Raw genomic sequence first — 27,294 nt, 5'->3', positions numbered from 1 at the left:
CATTGGGATCATAAGTAAATATGATTTTAAGATTTGGTCCTTTAATTACATTAATAAAGATATGAGAAAGAATCAATTAAAAACAATCACTTGATGCTAGTCTGCACTAATCAGGGATTCACTTTTTTATTAAAGGACTTGTCGGATTCATCAGACCAATCCTTTTTTAACAGACAGTTATCAAAGTGACAGTGCTTTTCAGCCAATCAAAGGCAAGGAAATTTGTATGATCTGACAACTTGACGGACAATACATAATGATGACATACTCCCCATGTTTGTACTTGGGTTTGATTAGTGATTCTGGAATAAGAAAATCCCTTGAATGAACCCGAAGACAGATTTGTGGTTTGCAGGACCGAATCCTTTAATTTACCTTGAAATAGGCTACAATATCATGACAGGTCTGCTGGTTTTTGACGAGCTGAATATTCTGGACGGTGGTTGAGCCCATGGACTCCCCATTCTCAAAGAAGACGACCCTGGGTGGGAATCCAGTAGCAACCTTGTAATAGTCCACCTCCAGCATACGGTCAATACCTAGGAAATTATCAGGGATGGAGGGAGAGGGTGAGGGGGAGATGGAGGAGAGAGAGAAAAGGAGAGGGAGGAAGAGGGGAAGGGGAGGGAGAGGGCATGTGAGAGAAGGAGGGGCAGAGTGGAGAAAAAAAGGAGAGAGAGATGGGGATATAATTAGAGAGAGGGAGAGAGAAAAAGAAAGGCAAGAGAGATGGAAGTGTAAGAGGGAGAGAGAAAACACAAAGGCAGAGATGAAGACAATTAATTGTAGCTCATAGCATACTCTGTACTCGAATGCCTGCATGGATTAAGAATGTAGATCGATATCTGCATATTTCAACTCAATCTGTTGACTACTGTTTCCTGTAATTCCAAAGGGATTAGTACAGGGACTACATGTACTTAGTTCCAGTAGGCCACATGTTATTATAAAGCTAATGTGACTAAAATTGCTTGAGAAACCTAATTGACTTCCATGTTCCAGTCAATTGTAAGTTATGCATAACTTCATAAACCTACTTCATCCTCTACGGGACCGCTGCTCTGATATATCTGACAGAGGCTGTGACATACTGAAACCCTTTCATGAAACAATCCCCTAGTATATTTTAATACCCTGTAATGGACCGATGCTCCAGTGTATCTGACAAGAGATGTGACTTTCTGAACCAATTTCATGAAACCACCCCTGCATAATATTTACCTATCCTGTACGGGACCGATGCCCCGGTGTATCTGACACAGGCTGTGAGATGAAGACATGTAGTAGGCCTTCCATACAGCATACATTCTGCATAGTTTGTGTTGATCAGTGTTGGTGTCAGTGTAAGGAATGCTTCCATCTCAATAACAGGTTTACTCCTGTATGCGTAAAAGTACAACAATGGAATCTGTTACAGTGAGACCTGTATAGAAAGACAACTGCTGAAAGTCCCCTTTACGTAGGTTTATCTTGATCCTTGAACAGTGAAGAAAATTTAACTAATTATTTTTTACAATCATCATATTTTTTTTACAACCAACATATTTAAAATTTTAAGTCAAAGTTAATAACAGCCACTCACATAAAAAATAATTGAAATTAATATCTTGGTAATGATTAGTAGCAGAAAATATATGAAATACTTCAGTATAGGTTTTTTTTTCAATTTTTCACAAGTTTCACTAGCAATCTAATGGCATTCATGGAATTTTTGACAACTTAGAAGTGAAGACATTTTGGAGGTGATTGTCTCAAGCCCTTGTGTGTCTTTTCACTGGTTAAGTAGCTTCTACCTTCCTTACAAAAATGCATATATTTCCATAGCAGAAATACATAAAACATGAAAAGTTCAGACTCACAGGAAGAGGGCTGCAGTATCGTTCTCATAAGCACCAACAGCGATGTCTGGGTAGCCATTATTATCCATGTCCATTCCACCTGAGATGGAACTACCAAAGGATACCATGTTGGTCGCTGCAACCAACCTCTGAAAATGTTAAATCAAGTGAGAGAGTAGGTGATATATAAATCCTGTTACTACAGATAACATACATTGCAACACACTTCTATTTTCCACATATTCCTGATATTGATGAAACGAGTTGTGAGTGATCTTTCGGCATCTTGGAAGTCTGAGATATGTCTTTCAGCAGAAATCCCACACAGAGACTTTAAATCTTCTCATTTAAGCATAGACAAGACTATTGGAAACGTGGGAAAGCCACTTTGAAAGATGCAAATAAGGTGAGAATGATCACAACTGGGACCCGTCTTTCGAGTTGCGATTGATCCGATCAACCTCAACTATGGAAAGCTAGCAAAGTAAACATGTAAAATGCATGCTTGTTTAAGACGTTTTCTAGATAAGATGTATACACTTATGCAGCCATCAATGTCTTGAAAATTCAGTGTGTCCTTGTCTTTGTTCACAAGGGACATCATGGTAAATTTCCTGGAGAAAAATTATGACATTGTTGGATTTCCATATAGTTCAAGATGACCAGATCAGATCAATCGGAACTCTTTGTAAGATGGGGCCCAGATGGATCTCACTAGAAGACTTTTTACTTTATTTGTGTTCATCCCACCGCTGCCACCAATAAAATGATTCAAAAATTAAACATAAGGGGCCCTTAACACAAAGCTTAGCAATCATTGTAGAAGAATATCTTTATGAATGACTACATTGACCACAATGTACAATGAAGCGTACGATCAATTGCTAACCTTTGTGTGACGGGACCCATACTGTGAACACACTTACCTGGCTGTATGGTTTTCTGAGGTGGTTCTCTCCACCAAGATAGATGTAGACGGCACCTCTGCTGTTGTCTTCATAGGGTGCGCCGATGGCCACATCCTCATATCCATCTGCATTAAGATCTCCAACTGATTCGATGACTGATCCAAAGCGAGCCCCTATAGAGTTACTGCCCATTAATTTGACATCCATTTTCCTCATAATGGCCTTTGAATATGAACAGAATGAGAGGCAAAATGCAACTTGTTAGTTTATAGAGCACGACAGGGTTGTTTAAACTTCATTTGACAACCAATGTGCTCATCTCCAAACTGATACCTATTTAAATGAATCAATTCAGCAACATCATAAGGGATTCTTGTTGACCTTAACATATAATAGCATATATTGATGTGTTGTACACATTTCTATCAACTTAATTAAATAATACCCATTAAAATTGTTACACTCAACACAATCATGATCTTCAGTACCATCACCATCATCACCATCATCATCACCATCATTATCATCAACAACATCATTATCATCAACAACATCATTGCCATCAACAGCATCACTGTTACCATCGATATCAACACCACCATCACCATCATCACCATCATCACTATTATAACCATCTTTGTCACAATCTTCAGGATTTCTTAAAGATTATAATCAGAAGTTTGTAGTCATCATCACGCCCTAGACTGTTCAGTAAATACACAATCCAATTTATCCTAAATATTTATTTTACTGTTACCATGGTAACTCTCTTACATTTCCATCATTGACAAAGATGTAGACTCGACCTTCATCTTGATCCTGTGAAAACTGTGGTGCCCCAACCAGAAGGTCAGTCAGTCCATCATGATTTATATCCATTCCTAATACTGCAGCTCCAAAATAGGTGTTCATCTGAAGAATAATGAATAACGATTACTAAAACATAATAGAATTAACAGAAAAATATAAGATGAAAGTTATTGACAAAAGAGGGGTAACAAAGAAGATGAAGAAGAAGCATAAGAGGGGGAGGTGAAGATGATTGAGAAGAAGCTAGAAAGATGGAGGCAGAGAAGGAATATGAAAGAGGAGGAAAAGGACATGAAAAAAGAATAAGAAATAAATTTTTATGGAAACCAATCAATAAGATTTCGAAATAGCTTTTTATGATGACGGCATTGAATTAATGCCTCATTAAAACAAACAGAAAAAATCTCAGAGAACCTTGTGCCATGGTATATATGAAATGTATACTGGTTGCCCCTAAAAAATCAATTGAATAGTTAATTATATGTATGTTCCCTTTAAAATGTCTAGTCTCGTTTAAATGTTTTGTTAAATCACCTCTTATAAGGATCGGTAAATTTCTTTAAAATATATAAAGGGGAATGAAACCTTTGGAACAAGTAGGCTTCTGTCGAAACATAAAAATCAAAGAATAAGAACAAACAAGTTTGAGAAAATTCTGGACAAATAATGAGAAAGTTATGAGCATTTGAATATTGCAATCAATAATGCTATGGAGATCCTCCCATTGGCAATGCGACCAGAATGAGTGATGTCACATGTGAACAACTTTCCCTTTGATGGACTATAAATTACCCCCCAAATGTCTCTTTTTGCTTTTTCTTATGGTGACACAAACTCCATGATGTATTCTTTAAAAATCTGTATTACATGCCTCCTATAAAAAGAATACATTATCTACTGATAGATGTGATGAAAGAGGCAGTTTAAGTGAAATATATACTAAAGTAATAGGGAGAGTTGTTCATAAGTGACATCACACATATTTGTCGCATTGCCAATCTGAGGATCTCCATAGCATTAGTGATCGCTATATTCAAATGCTCATAACTTTCTCATTATTTGTCTGATTTTTCTCAAACTTTCGTTGATCTGTTTCTTTGAATTTTCTGTTTTCACACAAGATATCTTGTTCCAAAGGTTTCATTCTCCTTTAATTTTTATATTCTGCATGCTTTTGTGATAGTTTGTCAAGAATTTCCTTTTCTAATACCTAATAGAATGGTTTTTTTTTTGGGGGGGGGATAGTCATTTGTTCTTTTTACCCTTCTTCACTGTTTCATGTTGACATGCCCAATACGCCACACATCCTAACAAGTAAGATCTGTAGGACACAATTACCTGCAAGATCCAAGGTAACAGAGGAGTTTGCAAAATTATCAAAACGATTCGATTTTTGAAAAAAGAACTTACTGATTCTCCTTTCATGGTGGTAATAAGGGCAAAACTCTGTAGATTATAGATATAAACATGCCCCTTTTCATATGCCCTCGGCGCTCCAGTCACTCCCTCCATAGACGTGGTTGATATAAAATGGCCAGAACTTACTGCATAACCTGTCATCAAGAATAATCATATCAAGGATGCAACTTAAAAGTGGTCATCACCAATCTGCAGTGTACTTAAAGGCATAATTGTTGTTATTACCCTTGCTGTAGCCAGCCACTACCAACGGCACAGGAATAAATATCCCTGGCAGGTACTTATTAGTTACTACCCCTGGGTCAAGTGCAGCATAATTTGGTTAATTTCTTGCTGAAGGAAATCACACCATGGTGAGGTCTTGAACCTACTTGAACCTACAGCCCTCTGAACGAAAAGTAAGAGTTTGTACCAGAGCTTCTATTTTACCTCTTCCTTTCTCTACCCTCCACTTCTTCTTCTCCTTCTTCTTGTTCTTCTTGTTCTTCTTCTCTTTCTTCCTCTTCCTCTTCTTCATGACTCTTTATTGTTCAAGAGATCTTGTAGACATTCAATTAGATATATTCAAATTATTTTTTTTAAGCCAATGGCGATCTCTCTTATTCAACTCCAATAAAGTGTTACACATTTGCAAAAAGAAACCAAAATCAATGTTGCAATTTGGTAGTATACCAAATAAAATTAGTGAACCTTTTCTTTTTCTAATGGGTTTTTTTTATCAGAAATACTTCAGAAAAACCAAGATTAAATTCATTCTAATCTGGACTAAAATCACATAGGCCTACTATCATGTTTCAAAATAAAAATATAAATTAAGGTAAAAGAACCCCCCTCTTTGGTCAGTTCAAGTGCACTTGTGAAAGCAAACATTATTCCATTTTAAGTATTTGGAAGAGAGTCACCTTTATTTACAAGGAAATACTTAATACTTTGTTCCTGGGATCGTATTAAGTGATAGAAAAATAAAAAAGTGAAGGTGACATAATTTATTGCATCTTTGACACTTCCCTCTTTGTAAATGTAGGGTTAAAAAACTAAAAGACTTTTTACTTCTTTTTTTCCTTGTGCTTTTAAAATTAGTCATATTAATTGCATTAGAAATATAATATTATCATAATCATAGAGTAAACTTATTATTGTTATTATCATCATCATTTTTATTATAACTATCATTGGTATTGTTATCATCATTATTATTAAAAAAATTGCAGGTATAATTCATGAAATCATTACATTGATAATCACTTCTCTACCATTTATGATTATTAATAATGATATTTTCATTATTATTAACACCACCATTATCATCATCATCATCACAATGATGAAAATATTACCAAAAAATCAACACCACTTGCACTTTCTAGAAAAACATGACAGGGAATTGATATGGGTTCAAAGCACTTAACACTATACTAGTATTTTGTTTTGAACCAAGATTTGATAAGGGCCTATATCACAATTTTATTAAGCATTTGATATTTCATCCTGTTTCACTTGTTATCAAATGCTATGTTTCCCTGTCTGAAAAAAAGATCCTTTCACTGAATTTCCCTTTAGAATACAGCCTAGATAACATTTTGTATTGCATTACTCCACATATTTGAAAGGTCTTACCTGCAAATTGGATTACATGATCATAATACAAAGTAAAGACGATAAAACAATGTCACCCACACATGTAGTCTCTTTTACTTTAAAAGACAATGCACGCTCTTCCATCAATTCTGCAGTTTGCAATGAATGGAAGTATATTTTCTTCATGCTGTTCTAACATAATTTGTTCATCTTTAAAAGTTTCTATTGATTTCCATAATTTTTAAACATAACAAAAAACAATAACCATATACAAACATCAAATGATATAATCATGTTAAATTGAAAGAACAATAATTAGAAGCAAAGCAATACAAAAAGCACATGTATACATAAAAAAACTAATGAAACCGATACCCCCACCCCCACCCCCCCTCCCCCCCAAAAAAAAATACTCCAAAAATTTTCTGGTGGTTTTGATTGAATATTCTTGTATACTAAAAGTATCACCAATGAAAGATTATATTTAACACATATCAAGTATTCATGTGGAACAAAATTACAAACAGACAGCAAAAACATAAAAAGGCTGTATCTACTGTTCGCCTGAGAAAATTCATGATAGCTCACTACAATGTGGTTTTATTTTTCTTAAAGAGTGGTTTCTTTTTCATATGCTCACCTATTAAACTTTCCTCTAGCAATAGGTTTATGAACAATAAAAAAAGACAAGATTAGAAATGTAATTCAATCCATGTATTTTTTCACTCTTTTTATGGTCTATTATCTGATAATCAGTGAGGAGATTAAATCAAGTTCTTATTTATTTTAAAAGGAAATTCCTCCCTGTTTTAGTTCCTCATTATCCCTATACTGGATGCTTCCTTCATTGTCATGTATACTTATAATGTCGTTTTGTAATTTGTGTTCATTTCATATCACAATTTTTCCAATTTCTGGCCTTTTCTATTTTGTAGAACATGCATGCCTGAATCTGGTTCAGAAGAGATGAAGAATTAAAAGAATTGTTTTCTCAATGGGTCTTTTCTTTGCATTCATATTTTAAATGAATTTCAGAAGCTTTCCATAATGCACAGAAATATGCTGTTAGCTAAAAACAAGCCATCTTTCTCGTGTCATGTCTTCACTCAATCTAATTAATGAAAATATAAGCCTGCCAATCATTCCATTTACATTGGATATCATCGACAAAGGTAAGAAAATATTCTTGCTGATTGTGTGCAAAATACCTTCCAGAAGAAAATAAAATAATGTTCCAAATTTGCAGTATTATACACATTTTTCAATTCGGCTCTTTGAAGACACCCAATTTGTGTGCTATCCATGCTGAAAGATTATTTGCAATGCAATATTATATTTTATATAATGCTATTCTATTAATCAAATCATCATGTTGGTGCAAGAACGCCCCGAAGAACGCCCTTACAAAACATTTTCGCGCATCACATCGGTGCAGAAATGCCCTTACGTCGTGCACTTGTGTGCGCTGCTAAAGGCATTTTTGCGTGCATGTGAAAGTGAGGTGTTCATGCACCAATACATCAATATTTTATATCATTACATCATCAAATATTACATTCAATAACAGGACATTCTATTAATATGGGAACAAAATAATATCATTGCAATGTTGTCAATTTGAGGAATAAATTATAAATAGGGCACATGTTTGGACAATGTGAAAGTACCGGAGAGATATTAGTATATACAGTGGTGCTCAAACATTAGTGAAACCCACCAGAAAATGAACATATTCAAGGTGTTCAAGTTCTCCCATATTCTATATTTAATTGTGAAGTCAGGTGATAAAATATTACATTGAAAAAAGTTTGTTTCTCTGGGCTCGCCAAACATTGTAGTGTTGTTGTCTACCTTCAACACTCAGCAAGAAGGAGTGCATTTTGTGGTGGGGCTCACTAATTTTTCAGCACAACTGTATAAACCTATGGACAGTACTTACCAACATAGCTTTCATCCTTGTCATCGGGAGGATACCAGTTTGTAGTATCAGCCACTGTGGTTGCACCAGATGAGATTGACACAACACTTCCTGATTAAAGAAATTACAAGCAATTATAAATACAAAAGCTTAAAATAAATTGGATAAGGCAAACTACAGTATATTAAGCTCTAGCATGGACTTATATTGTTCTAGTAACTTTATTTAATATCTGGGTATCCTTCCTTGGCTTGGTCCCTGGAAGTACTGACAAATTGTCATTCCCTGACAACTACCATGGTAACACACTGAGTGTTTTTCAGCCAATCAAAAAAAGATTGCATTGATGCTGTCAGAGTCAACAAGTTCTTTTTATATAAAAAATTGTACCAAGATAAATACAAAACATGACTTTTTCACCTTTAAAGGTCAGGTCCACCCTAGGAAAATGCTGACTCGAATAAATAGAGAAAAATCAAACTAGCATAGTGCTGAAAATTTCATCAAAATTGGATGTAAAATAAGAAAGTTACGACATTTTAAAGTTTCGCTTATTTTTCACAAAACAGTGATATGCACAACTAGGTGAGTCAGTCGATGATGTCCATCACTCACTTTTTTATTGTTTGAATTATACAATATTTCATTTTTTATAGATTTGACAATAAGGACCAACTTGACTGAATCATATAGTATTAAACAATGTTAATTCCACATGTTCAGGGAGGAATTAATCGTTGTGTCACCTGACAATGAGGAGAAAATTAGAATATTTAATATTTCATGTAATAAAATACAAAAGAAATAGTGAGTGGGTGACGTCATAGTCTCCTCATTTGCATACCAGCCAGGATGTGCATATAACTGTTTTGTGAAATTAAGCGGAACTTTAGAATGTCATAACTTTCTTATTTTACATCCGATTTTAATGAAATTTTCAGTATTATGCTTTTGGGTTTTTCTCTTTTTATTCAAATCAACTTTTTTTGGGGTGGACTTGTCCTTTAAAGTGGAATTTTAGTCAAACAAAACTTTGGTGTCCTAAGAAATCTGATTTGGAAAATTGATTAATTAATTTTCAATTTATATCAAGAATAGTTTTAAGGCAAATACCAACACAACTTCAAGATGATTTCAATATATCCATATACACGCTTAACACTAAGTAAGTTCTAAGTTCAACATTTTCTGCATATAACAAATAAAATATTCATTATGCAAATCTTATAGCCAATGATGCAACACACTCCAGCCTTTTATTTTCCTAAAAGTACAACACTGAATCGCAATATATTTACAAGTTCCACTAGCAATAAACTATGATCTACTTCATTGGCACCAACAATTTACGTTTGAAATAGGTAACCATAAATATGAGAGGAAAAGTGATTGTGTGACATCATTGTCTAATCTCACATTTTGTCCTTTAACTTACCCCTCCATGCTAATGATCCAACGGCCCCTAAGATGAGAGTGCTGCCATCCATGGAGTATGTAGCACTGAACCCAGCCTGGCACCAACCATGCCATGCTATTCCTTTCCCTAAGGTATCCGCTTTTATTTGTACCTCTATAGCAAGAAATTAAAAGCAAAGAACCTTAATTACCATTTCAAAAGACATACTAACATGAATTTTAGGTTGTATGGGGACAGTAAATGTGTATGTGAGTTTTTGCATGTGAGTGTGTGTGGGTGAGGGGGGGGAGGGGGCTACGGTTTAGTATATAATTAGCTGTTTGAAAAAAAAATCACAAAACATGTAACTTGATCACATTCGTCTGTAAAAGCTATTAATTGAGCAACAGCCAACATTATCAGTAGATTTTGTAATGTCAGGATTTCCCCTGTAGGTTTTTGTTTTGAACATTAACTTCCAGACTACATTATGGTAGTAAAAGTGGATCAGGGATCTACCCACAAAGGAGAGTGATTAATTCAATCAACTGCAACTATGGAAAGCCAATAGCGCCAACATTTTTTTTTCTATAGGCATATGTGCACTTATCGCTTTGTAAACAAGTATGATCACCGTGAAACTGGTGGATTAAAAACAATAACAGGGCACATGTATTTGTCATATTAATTAGAAAACTCAATTTGGAACTGAAAAGGCATAATATATGTTCTAGATGGTGTTATCATTGGCTTTACATACTTGACGTTGACTGTATCAATCAGACTATAATAGGTGAGGCCCAAGTTCTCAAGTAACTATTGGCAAAAACAAATCTAAACTTCTTTGAAAACTTGTTTCGGCAAATCAGATTTTCTAACATTTAAGTTGCTTGTAATAAAACGTGATATAGACTGCCGATATAAGATTTTTGTATCATAGATATATAAACACAATGTTGAATTATCAAGTTAATTGCTGTCTTATTTCCTCATCCTTATTTTTAACATCGAGTTATTCCTTGAATATAACTTCTTAAACAGAGTTAACAAAATTCTTTGCGGAATAAGTTCAGTGTCATATTTTCATTAGTGAAAATGGGAAATTCTAGATCGATACTGTAATATTATAGAAATTCTAATTTCAAAATGTTATTAAAGAAGTTAAAAATATGTTGTGACATTTTATTGTATCAGTTCAATATCAATGCAGCTCCAATACTGCTGCCATGGTAAAGAATGGAATGTTAAACAGGGGAAAATATCTAGTCTGATTGAAAAAAAAAATCCATTAATCTTTTCGGATCCAGATTTTCGAGCACCACATAAAATGCAATAAGAAAATTATCCCTTAACTCTCATCCTTTATCTGTGATGGACTTTTAAAAATACACAAAATATACCAAGATGCAATAAATTAAAACTCATTTCTTTTGTTGACATGCACATTCCTAATCCCTCCCAAGAATAACCATTCACAGGCCCTGTAAAAGAAACCTAAGTGATTGATGTTAAAACTGGTTGTAACGATTGATTATAATGAATATAATAATTAATTCAAATTCAAAAATAAGTTAAAACAACCACTAAATTCTGTATTTTGGTGGCCAGGACATAAAGAATCACATAAGTATAACTTTGCAACACAATTTATATGTATCCTAAAACATCTTACCTGTTACAGTGTTAAAACAAAACTCAAAACTAAGAGGGGAAACCATCTTACCTGCGTTGAGCAAATCATCCATTACTTTTATCATATCTTTGAATTATATATAAGTTATTAAACAAAATAAATAAAAGAAAAATTACATACTGATTTTTTTTCACTCTTACTTACCAAACAGCATCAAAACCTTACACGATATTCATTCCTGGACCTCATAAGGGGAAGCTGAGCATCAGGGGTCCGTTTAATAAAACTTTATTATAACAGATTTGCAATAACAGTTAAAAGCTACTGAAATCATCCTATCTGATTGGCTGATAGTAAATTTGTTATAGAAATTGTGCATTTGTTATTATAAAAGACTTTATGAAACGGGATCTATATCGCAAGAATGTTTTTCTTTTTACTATTGGTTGCACGGAATTATCAATACAATTAATCATTACAGACCCTATTAAATTTCATATAGGATGATTTTTCTTCTTGGCAGTATCTGGATTTTATCATGCGCTATGAAGTATGACATTCATTACATCGGTTACCTTACGAGAAATGTCCTCTTAACAGACATAAAAATATATAGTTTCAGGCACAAAACAGAAGTGTCATATATTTATGTCCACGCCATGAGTTATTTACCTCAAATCAGAAGTCATCACTGCATTTTAGAACGATTAGAATGACAGAGGTCGGCAAGAGTTCGCCTTCCTTTGTCAAAGAATCGAAATAAATCAACCCAACTATCGCACATGTGATTTACAGCACAAACTTGACACGGATGTCAAGTGAGTAATGGTCTGAAAACAAGTTTCAAGAGAATGGCTTGGGTTTCTAAAATTATTTCATGCAATTCAAAACTCCATTTTACTGGTACAAGACTTAATTTTACTGGTTACCAAAATTTTCATCATACACATTAAATGTAAATACAAAAAAAAGAACCATCATGACAACGATATTATTCAAGACCTTTGTTTTTTTTTACTTACCTAACAGAAATGTTTCCAAACAGTTATCAAAATATTGTGTGTGAGTGTGTGTGGGGGGGGGGGGGGGGTCGGGGGCGGTATCCTGAGGTAAGGATCATATACCTACCCCAATGCCATGGTTCATACATCTTAGCTTACTTGTTATTGCAGTCTCTTTATTCTTTCTTACACCAATTATTAAGACCTCTTCCCGGTGTTTTTACTGCTTAAAAAAACAAACTTCTAGAAATGATGATGATCCCGAAAGCAGAAAATGCTTGGTATACTCATCTGGTTAAAATGACTAGAATATTAATCAGCTTGGTACAACTTGTATGTTTAGTAATATTTGTATCTAATTACATGTTAGTCAAAAATGACTTACATCAGACTGTGTTCCGAGTCCAATGTGAATAAAAATCATTGAAATATGATTAAAATAAGTTGGACCAGCCTGACCCTTTAATCTGGTATTTTTTCAAAGTAATTTAGTTTGCTTGAAGTCTTTAAAAAATATTGTGAGCGATAGCAGGTGAGACTTACAAATTATGCACTTCGCACTATAGTTTTTTACAACAGAGAAGTATAAGGTAATTTCTTGATTCCAAAAGGATTATATAAATTAAAACTGAACGCACACACACACACACCCTTACGCATACCACAACACACGCACGAACAAAACCAGTGGCTAGTTGTCATAGAGTCAACTCACTCACGTTCGAGGCAAGGCCGTCTTTTCATGACGCTGTGAAAGTTGAGCTCGGCGTCCATCTCGTAACAAACGCCGTTGGGAAAGATGACCAAAAACCTTGTGTCCGCGTAGAACTGGTTTGACCACATGTGTCCACACGTCTGTGACCAAACAATAAAAATGATGCATCACCCATCTCCAATGTCCCCCAATCTTCCACCAAACGACGTAAAAAAAGGTGGAAAAACGAAGGGGTAAATGACAAAATGGATGCATCATCCCTATGTTCCTTAATTATCCCAAAACAAATTCCATAAGTTGTAGCAGCATTAATACCAAAAATTATGAAGAGGTCAGATATGGTGTATGGGGCTGAATTTCAACAAATTTACGGTACGAATTTTCCGTGTGAAAAGTCCGATGATTCTAAAGACGAATTGAAATCATTATTACAATGATGATTCAAGATTCACTTGTGAAAATGCCCTAAGTCTTCATATTGTACAGTGTTAACACAAAAACTGCGTCAAATAGAAAATGTTTCAGTTTTTGTTTATAGGAATTGTCTCTTATTTCATTTTAACATTAGTACCTCGATTAACAACTTATAGGACAGAACCATATAGCATCATGTGTACTCAAGAAAGGACAATTCTGAATGAAATCATATATCTTTGTCATGACAATTGCTTTTGCTTTTGCTAATTCATCACGATGAAAATATTACGAGAATGACAATTTGTGTTACGGTAAATAAAGGAGAAATGGTGAAATGAAAACAAAATAATTAAGGAATATAAATAGATTCGTGAAATTTGGATTCGTAAATATTGCTTTTGACTTGTGCTAATACTCTCGATAAAATATTACGAGCAGCAGTAATTCAGGATTAATGTAAATGAAGGAGAAAAGGCGCAATAAAAATCATCAAAAGATTAAATGGTACCGTGAATTCGGATTCGTGAATATTACTTTTGACAATTGCTAATGCTCCTCAGTGAATACAATGCAAGAGAGGTATTTTATGTTATTATGGAAATGTATAAATGGAAAGAATGCAGTGGAATAAATGAAAAATATTTGATATGCATGGCATCCTGACCTAAATTAATAAAGTGTAATAATATCAACATACTTCGGGTGCATGAGAAATTGTATTATTCATGATAGACACATACTACATTCTAATGAACATGGTAGTCTATTAAGCTGTGGAATGCAAGGTGCTTTCTTCTCAACTTAATGTTACATTTATAGCTGTAAGATGAGCATGTAAGACTATACATGTGGAATATGAAAATACAAATTCCCCGAATATTCGGAATTCCGACGATTAACATTGCAAGATGAAAAAAATTCTTAATTTTCCTCCACCATTTTCATGATTTTAGCTCCAACCACCACAAAATAAGATACGAAGCACATCATGCCACAACAATTAAGGAAAAAAGAGACACTTGCGGGATAGACAAGTTGGGCTAAACGCCAAATAATCCAGCGACAGCTAAATACTATCACCAAGAACTGACAAGCATGATAAACATTAATTAGGGAATCGGGGAAAACAGCAATGCCTCACAAAATCATAATTATCAAGGAGAAACATTCGGCGTTCAGACGACTAACATCGCAAAATGAAAATGATTCTTAATTTAACTTCATACACCATCTTTATGTCTGATTTTAGTTCAAACCACCACGAAATATGCCACACAATTAACATGCCGCATTATAATGAAGACACAGGGGAGAAAAGACAGACTAAACACACATGCACACCCACACACACAGCTAAATATCATAAGCAATGTCTAAAATAAGGAGTTGGCAGAACCTGCAGCTAAATCACGACAGCATGGATATATACGTGTAAAATGCAAAACTACACGGGAAATAACACGCAAAAAGAAGATATATACATACATACACATATATATGTATATATATATATATATATATAATATATATATACATATTCATACCTTGGTCAGTTCGGTCAGACATCGGCAAAGACCCCCCAGAAAACCGATCAGGTGTGACGACCCATCGCAGCACGCAGACACAACCGTGTCGTCAAATCATCAGTCTGCCTGAAGATCGCCGAAAGCGTGAAACCGACGGTAGTAGACCGAACTGACCAAGGTATGAATAAATATATTGCTCTGCCCCGGCATTGAGCACTTTTGGAAACCTCAACCAATCCCATACCAAGTGGATATATATATATATATATATATATATTCACACCGGAAAAAAACATAGCAAGGATACGATACTGTAATGATTGCCATTCATCTTTTCTTCCAAAACATACTGCTGGTAAAGATACAGGGGGATAGGAATCTTCTGTAACTTAAATCCACACTCTTCACCCGTCTGCGATGTGATTCTATTATGTACATCGATTAACGAAAAATCCCATTCGATAATTAATGAAACAATGTTAACAATGGCGTGGATATATATATAGTTCTCACAAACAGCACATTCCACAGAACGTCATTTGGCTTTAGTCCAGCAACAAGTTTTCTTGTATGTAAACAATCTATAAATATAACCGAAATCTACAAATATATCTAAAATTACACACTGCAAATACAAAATGAAGACTTCTTTACCCTAAAAATCAGAAAGTATCAAAGTATACATGAGTGTCATCTAAGAAAGAAGTGCTATAGTGACGAATCACAAATATATTTTATTTCGAATCTTCAGACTGTGGGGCATAATCTGTAAGATGTGATCTCTGTTAAGAATCGAATTTCATTTGATATTTACAGCGTTCGAGTCATCTAATGTAGATGTGAACTTTGAGAAAAGTTGATTAGACTTGGTTTTAAATATAAATCGACTGAAATTCAATTTGAAAAAACTAATTTTTGATCTCCCCTAACTACGGCGAATTAAAAAAAGGCTCAACTCTCTGGTAATTATTAACAATGTGGGTATAATCTAAAAAAAATCTAAGTTTGCTAAAGAATCAAGGATATGATTACACTTATTCGACTTAGATTTGAATTCGTCACTTTAGACAGTATTTTCAGACCTTTTTTTTTTCAAGTTTCCGATATTTAGAATGAAGTTGGTGTAACAAAAAAAAAATCAAATATTGAATTCGTTTAGAATAGATTTGATTCTTATTTCATTCGTCCGTAACAAAACCCATTTCAATTATTTTCAATATCCAATACTTATAATGTGATTCCGTGGTTCATCTAAAGAAGATGTGAACTTGGTAAGTATACGTGTATGATAAACAAAAACATAGGGACATAAATTATAGTGACTTAGATTAAAGTTCTCATTTTTAATTCAAACACTTTCGGATAAGTTTTCACTGTCAGATATTTCCTCTTCAGTTTTTTACAAATTTCGCTGTTCAACGTGACGGCGACTTAGGTCACATGTAGCCAGAAATTGCAGCTTTCGTTTCTGATGGAGGAAATCATGGAAAACAGTAAATGAACAAAATGCAGTTTAAGATTTCCCCGGTAAATTATGTGCTACGGTTGCGGTGAGTTGACAAACACATCGCTATGCGATTGCGCAAATCACTTAATCCTTGTCTTGCGCAGGCGCATGACGATTGATTGCATAGGTTGTTAATAATTACATGTATGTACAATCAATCTTATGAACCAACACTGTTATGCGATGACTTTCTCATGTTTGGGTTACAGGGCCTGTGACAGTTTCTGTGCAATTACGAGATTTGATTCGACTTGGCAAACGGTTACCCGGACCGGATTAGATGTGCGAAGGCATGGATGGATATCGATTTAATTAACCCTGTCGTCTGACAAGTTCCAAGATGACTTGTGAAGACTTTCCTTAATTTTGATTGACTGACAAGCCAAGGTGTCTGACTGTTGCAATGGTAACTGTCAGATATGCATGTATCATCTCACAAGAGCTTTCAAGAATGATTTCTTGAACAATTTGCGTGGATTTGAATTGTAGGCCTAATCTAAGCTGCGGTCCTCAAACTTACCATCGGGATGATCCCGTTACGAACATTCAAATTCCACTTCTTAAACCGGCAGAAGTGGAATGTCTGAAATAGATGACTTCAAATCCCTGGTTCTAGACACACAGTAGACTACATTTCGGGTTTTTTAAAGTTAAAATTTCTAGAGCCTACATTACCTTTATCCGGATAGTTATGTTGCAAAACCCACATTTGAAAATGGCTTTTAAAAACCCACAAAATACCTGTCCATTCTTTCGAAAAACCTACCTGACTTGATGTACCTTCCTGCAATTTCCGATTCTCTCTTTTCAGTTTCTTTTTCTGAAGCAAGACCTAATTGATTGATCTAGACCAATTACCTCCAATTCAAAACTATGCCCATTTCGTTCAAAATAGTCCTGTAAGGAGCAATTTAACTCCCTTGCTATATATCACTTGCTCTTTCATCGCATAGACACAGGACCTGGAACAACATTGTGAATAACTAGAAACATGTTTTAGGACCAAACTTTTCACGGGACCAACTTTAGAACTTACCATGAAGACAGGGCCTGGTCTTGTTTACTGAGGTGAAGTACAGGTCTGCATCGATCTCGTAACACGCCCCGTTAACAAGTATAACCTTGATCGTATCTTTGAAGAACTCATTCGACCATTTATGTGCGCATGCCTGTGGATTACGTCACAATTTATTGCAGGCGGGAAAGGAGGAAAAGGGTGCATCAAACAAAAATCATACAAATAAAGGTATATCACAGGCGAACGAAAATAATAAGATAAATGGGGTCTATTCTTACAAGGTAATATACTTTAAAAAGTCTATGTCTAATCAATTCAATTTCTATATTATTTAATATATCCTTATTTAATATCCGTCAACCATTTCTTTTGTAATTTCTGAATTCTATGGCAATAATATGATTAAAAGTAATTGAATTTTTAAAGTCCGGTTGATTGATTTAAATTCATACATAAGTTAAACAATAAGTTAGAAATGTGTTAAATTTGTCATTGTTAAAGTGCTGTGAATGTTATATTAGTTAGAACTATCAAGTGTGTCAATTTGTTGGTCAGTTATTAAAGCCGTATAGGCCTATAAAAAAAAATAATCAAGGTATTATTCTGCTTATTCATTCAGAAGAGGTGAATAGAATTACATGTCTAAAAATAACGTCACGTCACAGGAACTAGAAACGATAGGTGCAAAGTGACTGCCAAAATAAATACAAATCATTTATGTTTCGTTTTGGCGGGCAATTTGGCAATATATTAAAGTACCTCCATTTTGTGAAATAAAAAATATTGCTGGATACCTGACCAGTTTAGATGTACTAAATTATTTGAAATCATATGATTGTAAACGTTTTGCCACGCGGAAGTTAATTTTGTTTTTTGTTTTGGTCAAATCATAAAGTTAGAGATAGCAAAAACGCATTAATGGCGAGAAATAAAACATAAAAAATTAGGCCTACTGCAAGTGTTATTCATGTATGCACCTTTATAAAACGATAATTTTTGATATAGACTTTGTTTTTCGATTACATTCCACTAATTAAACTGAGCTCACAGATGTTTTGTGCATGCACGGAATAAAACATTTGGATTCGCGTAGCTATTTTCCTTATTTTTGATATTGAAAATTCATATTAATAGCAAACTCTTCTTTTTTGGCAAACGTGCAAATGGGTATACCATAGTATAGATAGAAAGTAAAATATTACCATACAGTTTTCAGTCACTTTGGATTATTTTTAGTCAGCATCGGATGCATGTCAGATTATGATTAGGGAAAGATGGTATCAGGTATCAGTAAATGTTAGAGTAAAAATGCAAAATTTTATCACAACTACCACAATTTGGCGAAAAAAAGCCTGTTCATTAAAGTAATGATTTTCCTTTAAAGGGACAGTGCTTTAATGTCTGTTTACATATATACGCATTGCCTTCATGGAAAATCAAGTTTCTCTGTGGAAACATCTCTTGAAAGAGATAAAAAAATATCTCGGAACAAGATCTTAAACATCTCAATTGCCTTATTAAATCATAAATCTATTCAGTGCAAAGAGGTCTGTTTCGCTGGAACCTACTATCTAAATTGAAATCTTTCTCAATTCCCAAGGAGTGCAGTGCAGTCTGTGCGGAGGAACATGAAAACAAAAGTCAAACATTCGTGAAAGAAACAGGTTATTTCAAAGAGGTATTCGTATTGACACGTTACAGAATCAATTCTAAAAGTGTGAAGTGGATTTATCCGTAGAAACGGGAAAATGTCTGTATCGTTGTATCAGAAAGACAAAGTGCTTATTGGACCACACATGCAGGAGTGCAGGACATGAGACAATTAAGAGACATGCAACGTGAAACAGTTCATCAAGACGATCAAGACACGGAGAACAATGCCACAGAGAGAAGGATGACACGAACTTTCAGGTAGATGACGTGCAGAACATGACCAACCATCGTGCAAGACCAATCTTCAAACACTCAGAACAAAGGGCCCCCTTTTTTTAATTTACCGTATTCTGATTAGAAGGTATACGAAGTGCACGAAAAAGATTAGGAAAAAATTCATACTTGCTCTTTTACATGGAACGTGTATCGTTTGTTCGATTTAATTATTTTATTGCTAAAAATGCCTCATGTTTTTGTGATGGGAAGATTAGAATTACAATTTGTATGCAAATTGGCAACCAATCTTTTCAAGTAAATTACAACAATGGAATGAAAATATACATGTTGCCAATTTGAAGGAAGCAGACCCTGTGAAAATTGGGTTACGATCGAGCATTACTAAAAATGGTGAAAGTACCAACCATGATATTACTAACACAATTCAGTTTGAATTCTTAATAACACGCAGAACGTATGTTATGCACTTATCATGTATTTCTAAAGAAATTTAAAGAATCTGAATTGGACGGTGACCCCCCCCCCCCTACCAGCTCACCAGAGTTGAATTTTAGCAGCCAGGTGGTTCTTATTCAAAATCTAAGTTCGTGATCACATAATTATTTTCATTCCACTATGGTTTTCTCATCTAACGGTGGTACCCCAAGGATTCTGCATAGGTGCTGTGTTATTCAATAATGGTTACTTTCACAGCTCGTGCAAACTACCATATCCAAATAGCTTACGAGACATGAGAAACAAGAGTGGACAGTGGTAAGTGTTTAAGAGTCACTTTCATAAACTATTTCTTCCTTTGATACCATTTAAACTGCTCCATAAGTTGGGTGCTCGTTGGTTAATGGGCATCCACGCACAAGGCATCGATGTTAACGTGCACATTTTATTAAATCTTTAATCTCCAGTCTTAAAACATGCCTAGATCGGGAACATTCAACACAACTTACCATTGAGGCAAGGGCTTTGCTTTGTGATCGAGTTATAATTCAGATCGGCGCTCACGGTGTAGCAAACACCATTTGGGAGGATGGCGTCATTGTAGTAAACGTTGGACCACAGATGTCCGCAAGCCTATGGGTGTGGACGGGGTGATGGACGAACAGGTGGTGGAGATGATGGTGGGGATGAGTGGTGGTGGTGTTTATGAGCAGGGTGGCGGTTGGAAGGGAAAATGCATGTAAGATACGAAGGAACATATTAAGGTACGAGAAAGAAAGGATTGACAATATGAAAGGGTGTTTTTTCTTTTAAATTTACAAGGCTCACATTTGATTTTTTTCTTCACTTCACCATGCAGAACGGAAAATATTTTATAATAAACATGATTAAAAGCAACAAATTAGCTGGCTTGAAAAAAATTATTTCATATTTCACTTCATTTTGCAATAGTTTTTTTTTGGCGTCAAAACTGTTTACTGGAAAATTGTTAAGCATTGAACATAGAGTTAACGAATATAAGAATACAGCATATTAAATGACATTTCCAAACAACACGAACTAATGAAGTGATTAAATGTTGACATGAAATACAAAAGCATGAATAACAGGCAATTTTGCTGGTATTATAAATACAGCATGCATGATTTATTTATTGAATTATACACATACAATGGCAAAATATAACACAAATGGTTTAAAGTGAATGACTGTAAAAGACAATGATACTGCAAACACGAATCAGCAACCAAAAACAATTTTTTTTCAACAATCCAAATATAAACTAAATTTCAGAAAACAAAATTTGACCTGAATTTGAAATATCCTAATCATAGTGAAATACGTACATATAAAAAAGGAAAATAAGTGAATTTTGTGACTTTGATACTACAATCAACAAAATACTTCTAAAATTGACTATAGGTATAATCATCTTGCATATTCAATGTATTGAGCAGCCACAAATTCGAAATTTCAATTCAAATAACAATAACAAATGCCCATTATTTATATTCAATTATGTAATGATGAATGTAAAACAGTTTACACATTTTCATTCGAATTCCATTTTGAAAGCGATTCATTTCCCCAAACCTTGCAAAAAGATGTGAAAGTATAGGTCAGGAAAGGTCAAAGGTTAAACTGACTTACCGTGACCTTGGCCGTTCTTCTATTTCTTTGTCTGGTGAGGGAGACCCCCAACCACTGGTTGTCTTTGGCATCTTTGAAATAAGGACGGACATTTGGGCCGCTTCTCTCGTTTCCTAAGAACAAAATAAATGAAGATTGGAATCCGATGATTAAAAAGGGGCTCTATCAGACTCCTCGACAAATATCGATTGAGTTAGCAAATTCATTATTTTAATTTCATTCATATATATTTGCCCCTACAACATCAATTTTTCTATAATTTGTGCAGTCTACTCTGACTCTGAGATGTGATACGCAAATCGCAAAGCTTCAGATTATTTCAGCGTTTTATGCATCATCATTTATTCAATAAATGCTACCCAGGGAGTGGAAATTGTGCACTTTCCGTGCGGGATTGAAATGAATCCAATGACCGGGGTAATTATATGCTGTAACGCGCTTTGAGCCATTCTGGGAAAAGCGCTTTATAAAAATTGGCTATTATTATTATTATTATTATCAAAATGCTGTCCTTGAAAGACATGTATTGCGATCAATTGCCAAACTTTGTGTTATCGGACCCTAGGATCGTTTCATAACTTATGATAACAACAAAGTAACAATAACAGTTTAAAGCTACTGAAATCATTCGATTTGATTGGTCGATGGTAAATTTGTTATGGATATTGTGCACTTATTATAATGATAATACCAGGTCTTATGAAACGAGATCCTGGTCACTTTGACTAAAATTATGTGAATGGTGACCTAAATAGTTTTCTGGTTCATGAAGATTAAAATATTAGTATTAACGGATAATTAGATATGCCTATCATTATGTTTTGATTCCAATCGAAGTCGTTTTGATTGATATATGGTGCCTTCCGCATCTGGCTGTGAGTAAAATACCTGTTCGTAAAATCAAAATAACTTTAAGGACGATTGGTTAACGCAAGCAAAATATGTGACTATACGCTTTAACTAAAATTTAAATATGCAAATAAGAATTCAATCCGTCCTATCCGTGTAAGTTATATTTGCTGTTACTGTTTTGTTTTCAAAGCTTCCCTACTTTTCTCCCAAATCCACAATGTTTTTTTAGTTGTATTTAATTATTTATTATATTGAATTAATTTATTTAATCATTTTTATTTTGTATTCATTTTTTTTGGGGGGAGGGGGATAACACCCCTTCGAGAGTCAATCATGCTCTCATGTAACTATGCCGACAAAACTTGTATCTGTCTACTGGCTTTTCTCCATCTGGATATATGTGTAGTCAGTGACCTTTCTTTCTACCATGAGAGCGGACGTCGGGTATGTCAGGGGAAAGATGTTCGGAAGTCAGGCAGGAATCGCTCCTGTGCTCTCTCGGGGGTGAACACCAAGATACTCTAGACATGACTCGACTGATCTAAATAGACATGTATGACAAAGGAGCTGCAACACGATGATTAATATATCGGGTTCTGTTGCAGGCTTCCAGCATGGAAATAGTGCTATCTACTCCAAAGGGACACCGAAGTGGGCTACATGCTGATAGTAACATGTTTCCATCGAATAAACTGGAATGACCAGTATATTAAAAGACAGCGATGTCAAGAAAAAGACTCATATAGCTTACAAAAAAGTGTATCTCTATTTTTTTTCATCAGGTATAAAGTTAATTGTGTCAACTATAGTGCTGTAATTGTATTGACCTTGGCACAGGTTGGTTTAAATATCTGACCCGTTTTGAGTGACCACTTTCTCATAAGCTCCTCAGATATTACTTCACTGTCTATGTTAATTTCTTATTTCACTTGGCCCTTGAAAGCATCAGTCTGCTTCGCATCCCTCAAATTATATACATCCAGTAGCAGTTTAAGAATCGGTTTGTAATGGGCCTTCGCAAATCGCAATAGCGGGGCTCCAAGGGCCTCACGCGTCAGTTTGTTACCCCCCCCCCCGAAAATGGACATCCTATGGCATTTTCATGTTTAGCCTATAGAATCTTTAGGCCTTCCAAAGGCAACGCCATTATGTTGCCGTCCTTCAAAGAAAATTAGGATTGATTCTGGTTTATAGTTGTTAGAGATGATACTTACCTCTATCATCTAATTTGACTTCTACACATACTGGTCTTTGACCTGCTATCCGGGGGATGTTGCACTTGAAGATAGCCCCTGGTCTCGTGATCGTGGGCTGGTATTGAGAATAGGACTTGGGGGCACCTACCAGTACCCTATAAGATATCAAGTGAGAGAGAGAGAGAGAGAATGAAATCACTTATTTTAATTAAAAATTAGATGGTGATGAAACTCTTCTCTAGTACATGAACAGCAACGCTAAACAAATGACCCCATTCGTTTCAACCACCATCGTGATCGGAACATCACAGGCCACCACATTTTGAGGCACTTTCCTGCCAAGAATTTTTCAGACAAGCCCCCCCCCCCAAGAAAAAAGTACTTAAAAATGGGGGGGGGGGGCAAGTGCCCCTTGAATTGTCACGACTTGAAAATGCCTGAATGTCATGTCCGTCAGCCCGGTATGTTCAAACTTGCTTGGAATTCAACATGTTAAAGGACAAGTCCACCCCAACAAAAAGTTGATTGGAATAAAAAGAGAAAAATCCAACAAGTATAACACTGAAAATTTCATCAAAATCGGATGTAAAATAAGAAAGTTATGACATTTCAAAATTTTGCTTAATTTCACAAAATAGTTATATGCACATCCTGGTCGGTATGCAAATGAGGGAACTGATGACATCACTCACTCACTATTTCTTTTGTATTTTATTATATGAAATATGAAATATTTTGATTTTCTCATCATTGTCATGTGAAATGAAGTTTCATTCCTCCCTGAACATGTGGAATTCCATTATTTTAACATTTTGTGCTTCAGGCAAGGAGGTCCTAATCGTCAAATTCGCAAAAATTGAAATTTTGTATAATTCAAACAATAAAAAACAAAAGAATTAGTGAGTGAGTGACATCATCGACTCTCTCATTTGAATGTAACTGGCTCGTTCATATAACTATTTTGTTAAAAATAAGCGAAACTTTGAAATGTCATAACTTTCTTATTTTACATCCGATTTTGATGAAATTTTCAGCATTGTGCTTGTCTGATTTTTCTCTATTGATTCAAATCAACATTTTTCTGAGGTGGACTTGACCTTTAAAAAAAGACAAGAAGTTCTAAAATACTTTCAATAGTCATCATACCGATTATATTTATGCCTCCGTCCTAGAAATTATCGCCAAAACGGGATCAAACTTTGTTCGAAAGACGTGAAAACAAACAAAAAACTGTTGACCTGAGTTTAAGAATTTCCTGAACGGAATGGTACTCCGGATCATTGGGCATAGGGAGATGTGACCATACAACTAAACTGTGTCATATCTCCTATACAGATATCCCAACAAAGCATAATGCCAGCGACAGTGTAATTCACTCTTCGTGAAAACTTTCTAGTCTTTATTTCTAAGATTCGAAACGTAACATGGTAAAAGAATTAACGGAACACGAACGACTAGACAGGTGAGGTGGCACCAGGGTGAAAAAAATTAGTTTAATTCCGAAATTTTTAAGAAAATTGATCAGAAGTGATCACAACTCTTTCTAAGATGATGGCAAGCAGGTGGTTGATATACATGTTTCGGTATAGAACAGGGGCTGCGGAACCGGAAGGGAGGGAAGGGGTGTGGTGGGCATCACCCCCCCCCCCACTTATTCAGGCAATAGAACTTGTACAAAAATGTGAAAATTACCATCAATTTATGATTTATACGTCTTCAGCCCCTCAAGAAATTTTCAAAACCGTTCCGCGGCCTCTGATGAAGGATATACAAATCTCAGGTGAGATTGTAACTAGGTCGAAAATTGACGACGTAAAGGAACACAGATGTTGAGATATCTCTCTGAGGGGCCCTCGAGTTGTTTGGGGGCATCTTAATTGAGATCTTTAGGGGGCAGTGATCTCTAAAGCGTGTGTAATCATGGAATAGGTCCATGGTAAATCTGAAAGTTATCCCATTTACGTTGAAATCAGTGTCAGATGAAATGGACGATTGTATCATAAACATATGTGGTGTGAAAGATGTGGTCTCAAATTAATATTTTTTAAATAAATAAAAACGTTGTATATAGGTCGAAATTTTACGACGTATAAAAGAATGCAGATAATTGTGTGACATCTCTCAAAGGGGCACTCAAGTTGTTTGGGGCATCTTAATTAAGATCATATTAATAATTTGTGGTTGTAAAAATGCCTTCATGGCTATAGGAGGTGTATTTTTTTTTAATGGACGTGGTAGACATCTAACTCGAACGTCAAAATATCATTTGCAAAAAGTTTTGCAAGAGCACCAGCAAATGCTATGCTAAAGAAATATTATACACAAAGGGCGGTAGTGGTTGCTTTAATGAAGGTCGTGCAATCTTCTGGATAAAATAACACTATTTTCTTAACACCATACACGTTAAAAACACTGCTGTTGTTTGTTTTAACATTTTCTCGTGCAGCCTAATACTTTAGATCGATATATTGTGTCAAATATACACCACAAGTTAAAGTGTTAGCAACAATTACGTTGCAACAACCATATGGCAATAACAACACCGATACTACACATCATTATCACAGACTGTGGCGCAGCGAAACATGCATCTGTAGCCGAGTAACCGGGGACGAAAGTGAGACCAATGAGACATTCCACTATCACACCGTGGACAGTTCCCCTTTTGTAGCCTGTCAATTACTGAATGCAAATCGAATGTAGATGGCAAGATGGCGCCAAATTTCTATTTATCCCTAACGTCTCCGGTAAATTTCCATACAAACACCAATACAATCCCCGTTTGGTAGCAAGTACGTGTGGGTGTGTGTGTTCAGTTGGGGTGTGTGAGTATTTTAGTTGACCTCGGACAGGTAAGCCAGGCCTTGACCTTGTCATTGCCCTCGGATGTCTTAACCTCGGACAATCAGGTCTTGGTCTTGGCTTTGGATGATTGAAGTTCTTTGCTTCGGACAATCAGGCTTTTGCCTTGGCCTCGGATGTCCGAAGTTCTTGACTCCGGATGATCAGACCTTCGCCTTGGCCTCGGATGTCCGAAATACTTGGCCTCGGGCAATCAGGCCTTGGTTTGGCCTCGGACAATCAGACCTTTGCCTTTTCCTGGGATGTCTGAAGTTCGTGGCTTTAAACAATGAGGCCTTGGCTTCGGACATTAAGGCCGTGACTTCGTCCTTGGCCTCGGATGTCTGAAGTTCTTGGCTTCGGACAATCACACCTTGGCCTTGGACTCGGACGATCTGGCATCGGCCTTGTCATCGGCCTCAGCTTCCCGTCTTGGCACGCAGCATTGTTCATTAATTCATTTATTTCGGTATGAAAGTCTTTCACTCTGTCAAATTATTCATTCCATATTTTCAGAAGCGAATAAAACATCACAAACGAGACGTTTTTATACTCCTTGTTGCAAATTCGCCCCTAAAGATGTTCATGCAGAGGGGTCCGTACCAGAAGTGTTTTTCTGTTCCTGCATAGGGATGGCAATGCCGTCAGACTTGGAACGTGTACTGGAGCTACGGTACTGGTTAACATAATCCGTCAAAATATATTTAATTTGAGTGTCGACGCTACATGATAAATGGCGATCAAAT

The 27,294-nt window shown here is 35.4% G+C and overlaps 1 protein-coding gene across 1 annotated transcript in view; it reads right to left on the bottom strand.

Moving 5' to 3' along the window:
* LOC129274313 (integrin alpha-9-like) overlaps positions 1 to 27,001 on the bottom strand; it is a 39,799-nt gene extending 12,798 nt beyond the window's left edge. Inside the window, exons 1-12 of the mRNA XM_064108270.1 lie at positions 26,922 to 27,001; positions 23,726 to 23,862; positions 21,660 to 21,772; positions 13,221 to 13,356; positions 9,907 to 10,041; positions 8,493 to 8,582; positions 4,967 to 5,109; positions 3,521 to 3,658; positions 2,765 to 2,968; positions 1,860 to 1,987; positions 1,222 to 1,379; positions 376 to 539 (exon numbers count right to left, since the gene is read on the bottom strand). Of these exons, the coding sequence (XP_063964340.1) occupies positions 376 to 539; positions 1,222 to 1,379; positions 1,860 to 1,987; positions 2,765 to 2,968; positions 3,521 to 3,658; positions 4,967 to 5,109; positions 8,493 to 8,582; positions 9,907 to 10,041; positions 13,221 to 13,356; positions 21,660 to 21,772; positions 23,726 to 23,862; positions 26,922 to 27,001 (1,626 nt within the window). The remainder of the gene's footprint in view (positions 1 to 375; positions 540 to 1,221; positions 1,380 to 1,859; positions 1,988 to 2,764; positions 2,969 to 3,520; positions 3,659 to 4,966; positions 5,110 to 8,492; positions 8,583 to 9,906; positions 10,042 to 13,220; positions 13,357 to 21,659; positions 21,773 to 23,725; positions 23,863 to 26,921) is intronic.
* Between the last annotated feature and the right edge of the window lie 293 nt (positions 27,002 to 27,294).

Source organism: Lytechinus pictus, chromosome 13, assembly GCF_037042905.1.
Source record: "Lytechinus pictus isolate F3 Inbred chromosome 13, Lp3.0, whole genome shotgun sequence".
NCBI lineage: Eukaryota > Metazoa > Echinodermata > Echinoidea > Temnopleuroida > Toxopneustidae > Lytechinus > Lytechinus pictus.
The sequence above is the reverse complement of the archived record's forward strand: the minus strand, read 5'-3'. Positions and strand labels throughout refer to the sequence as shown.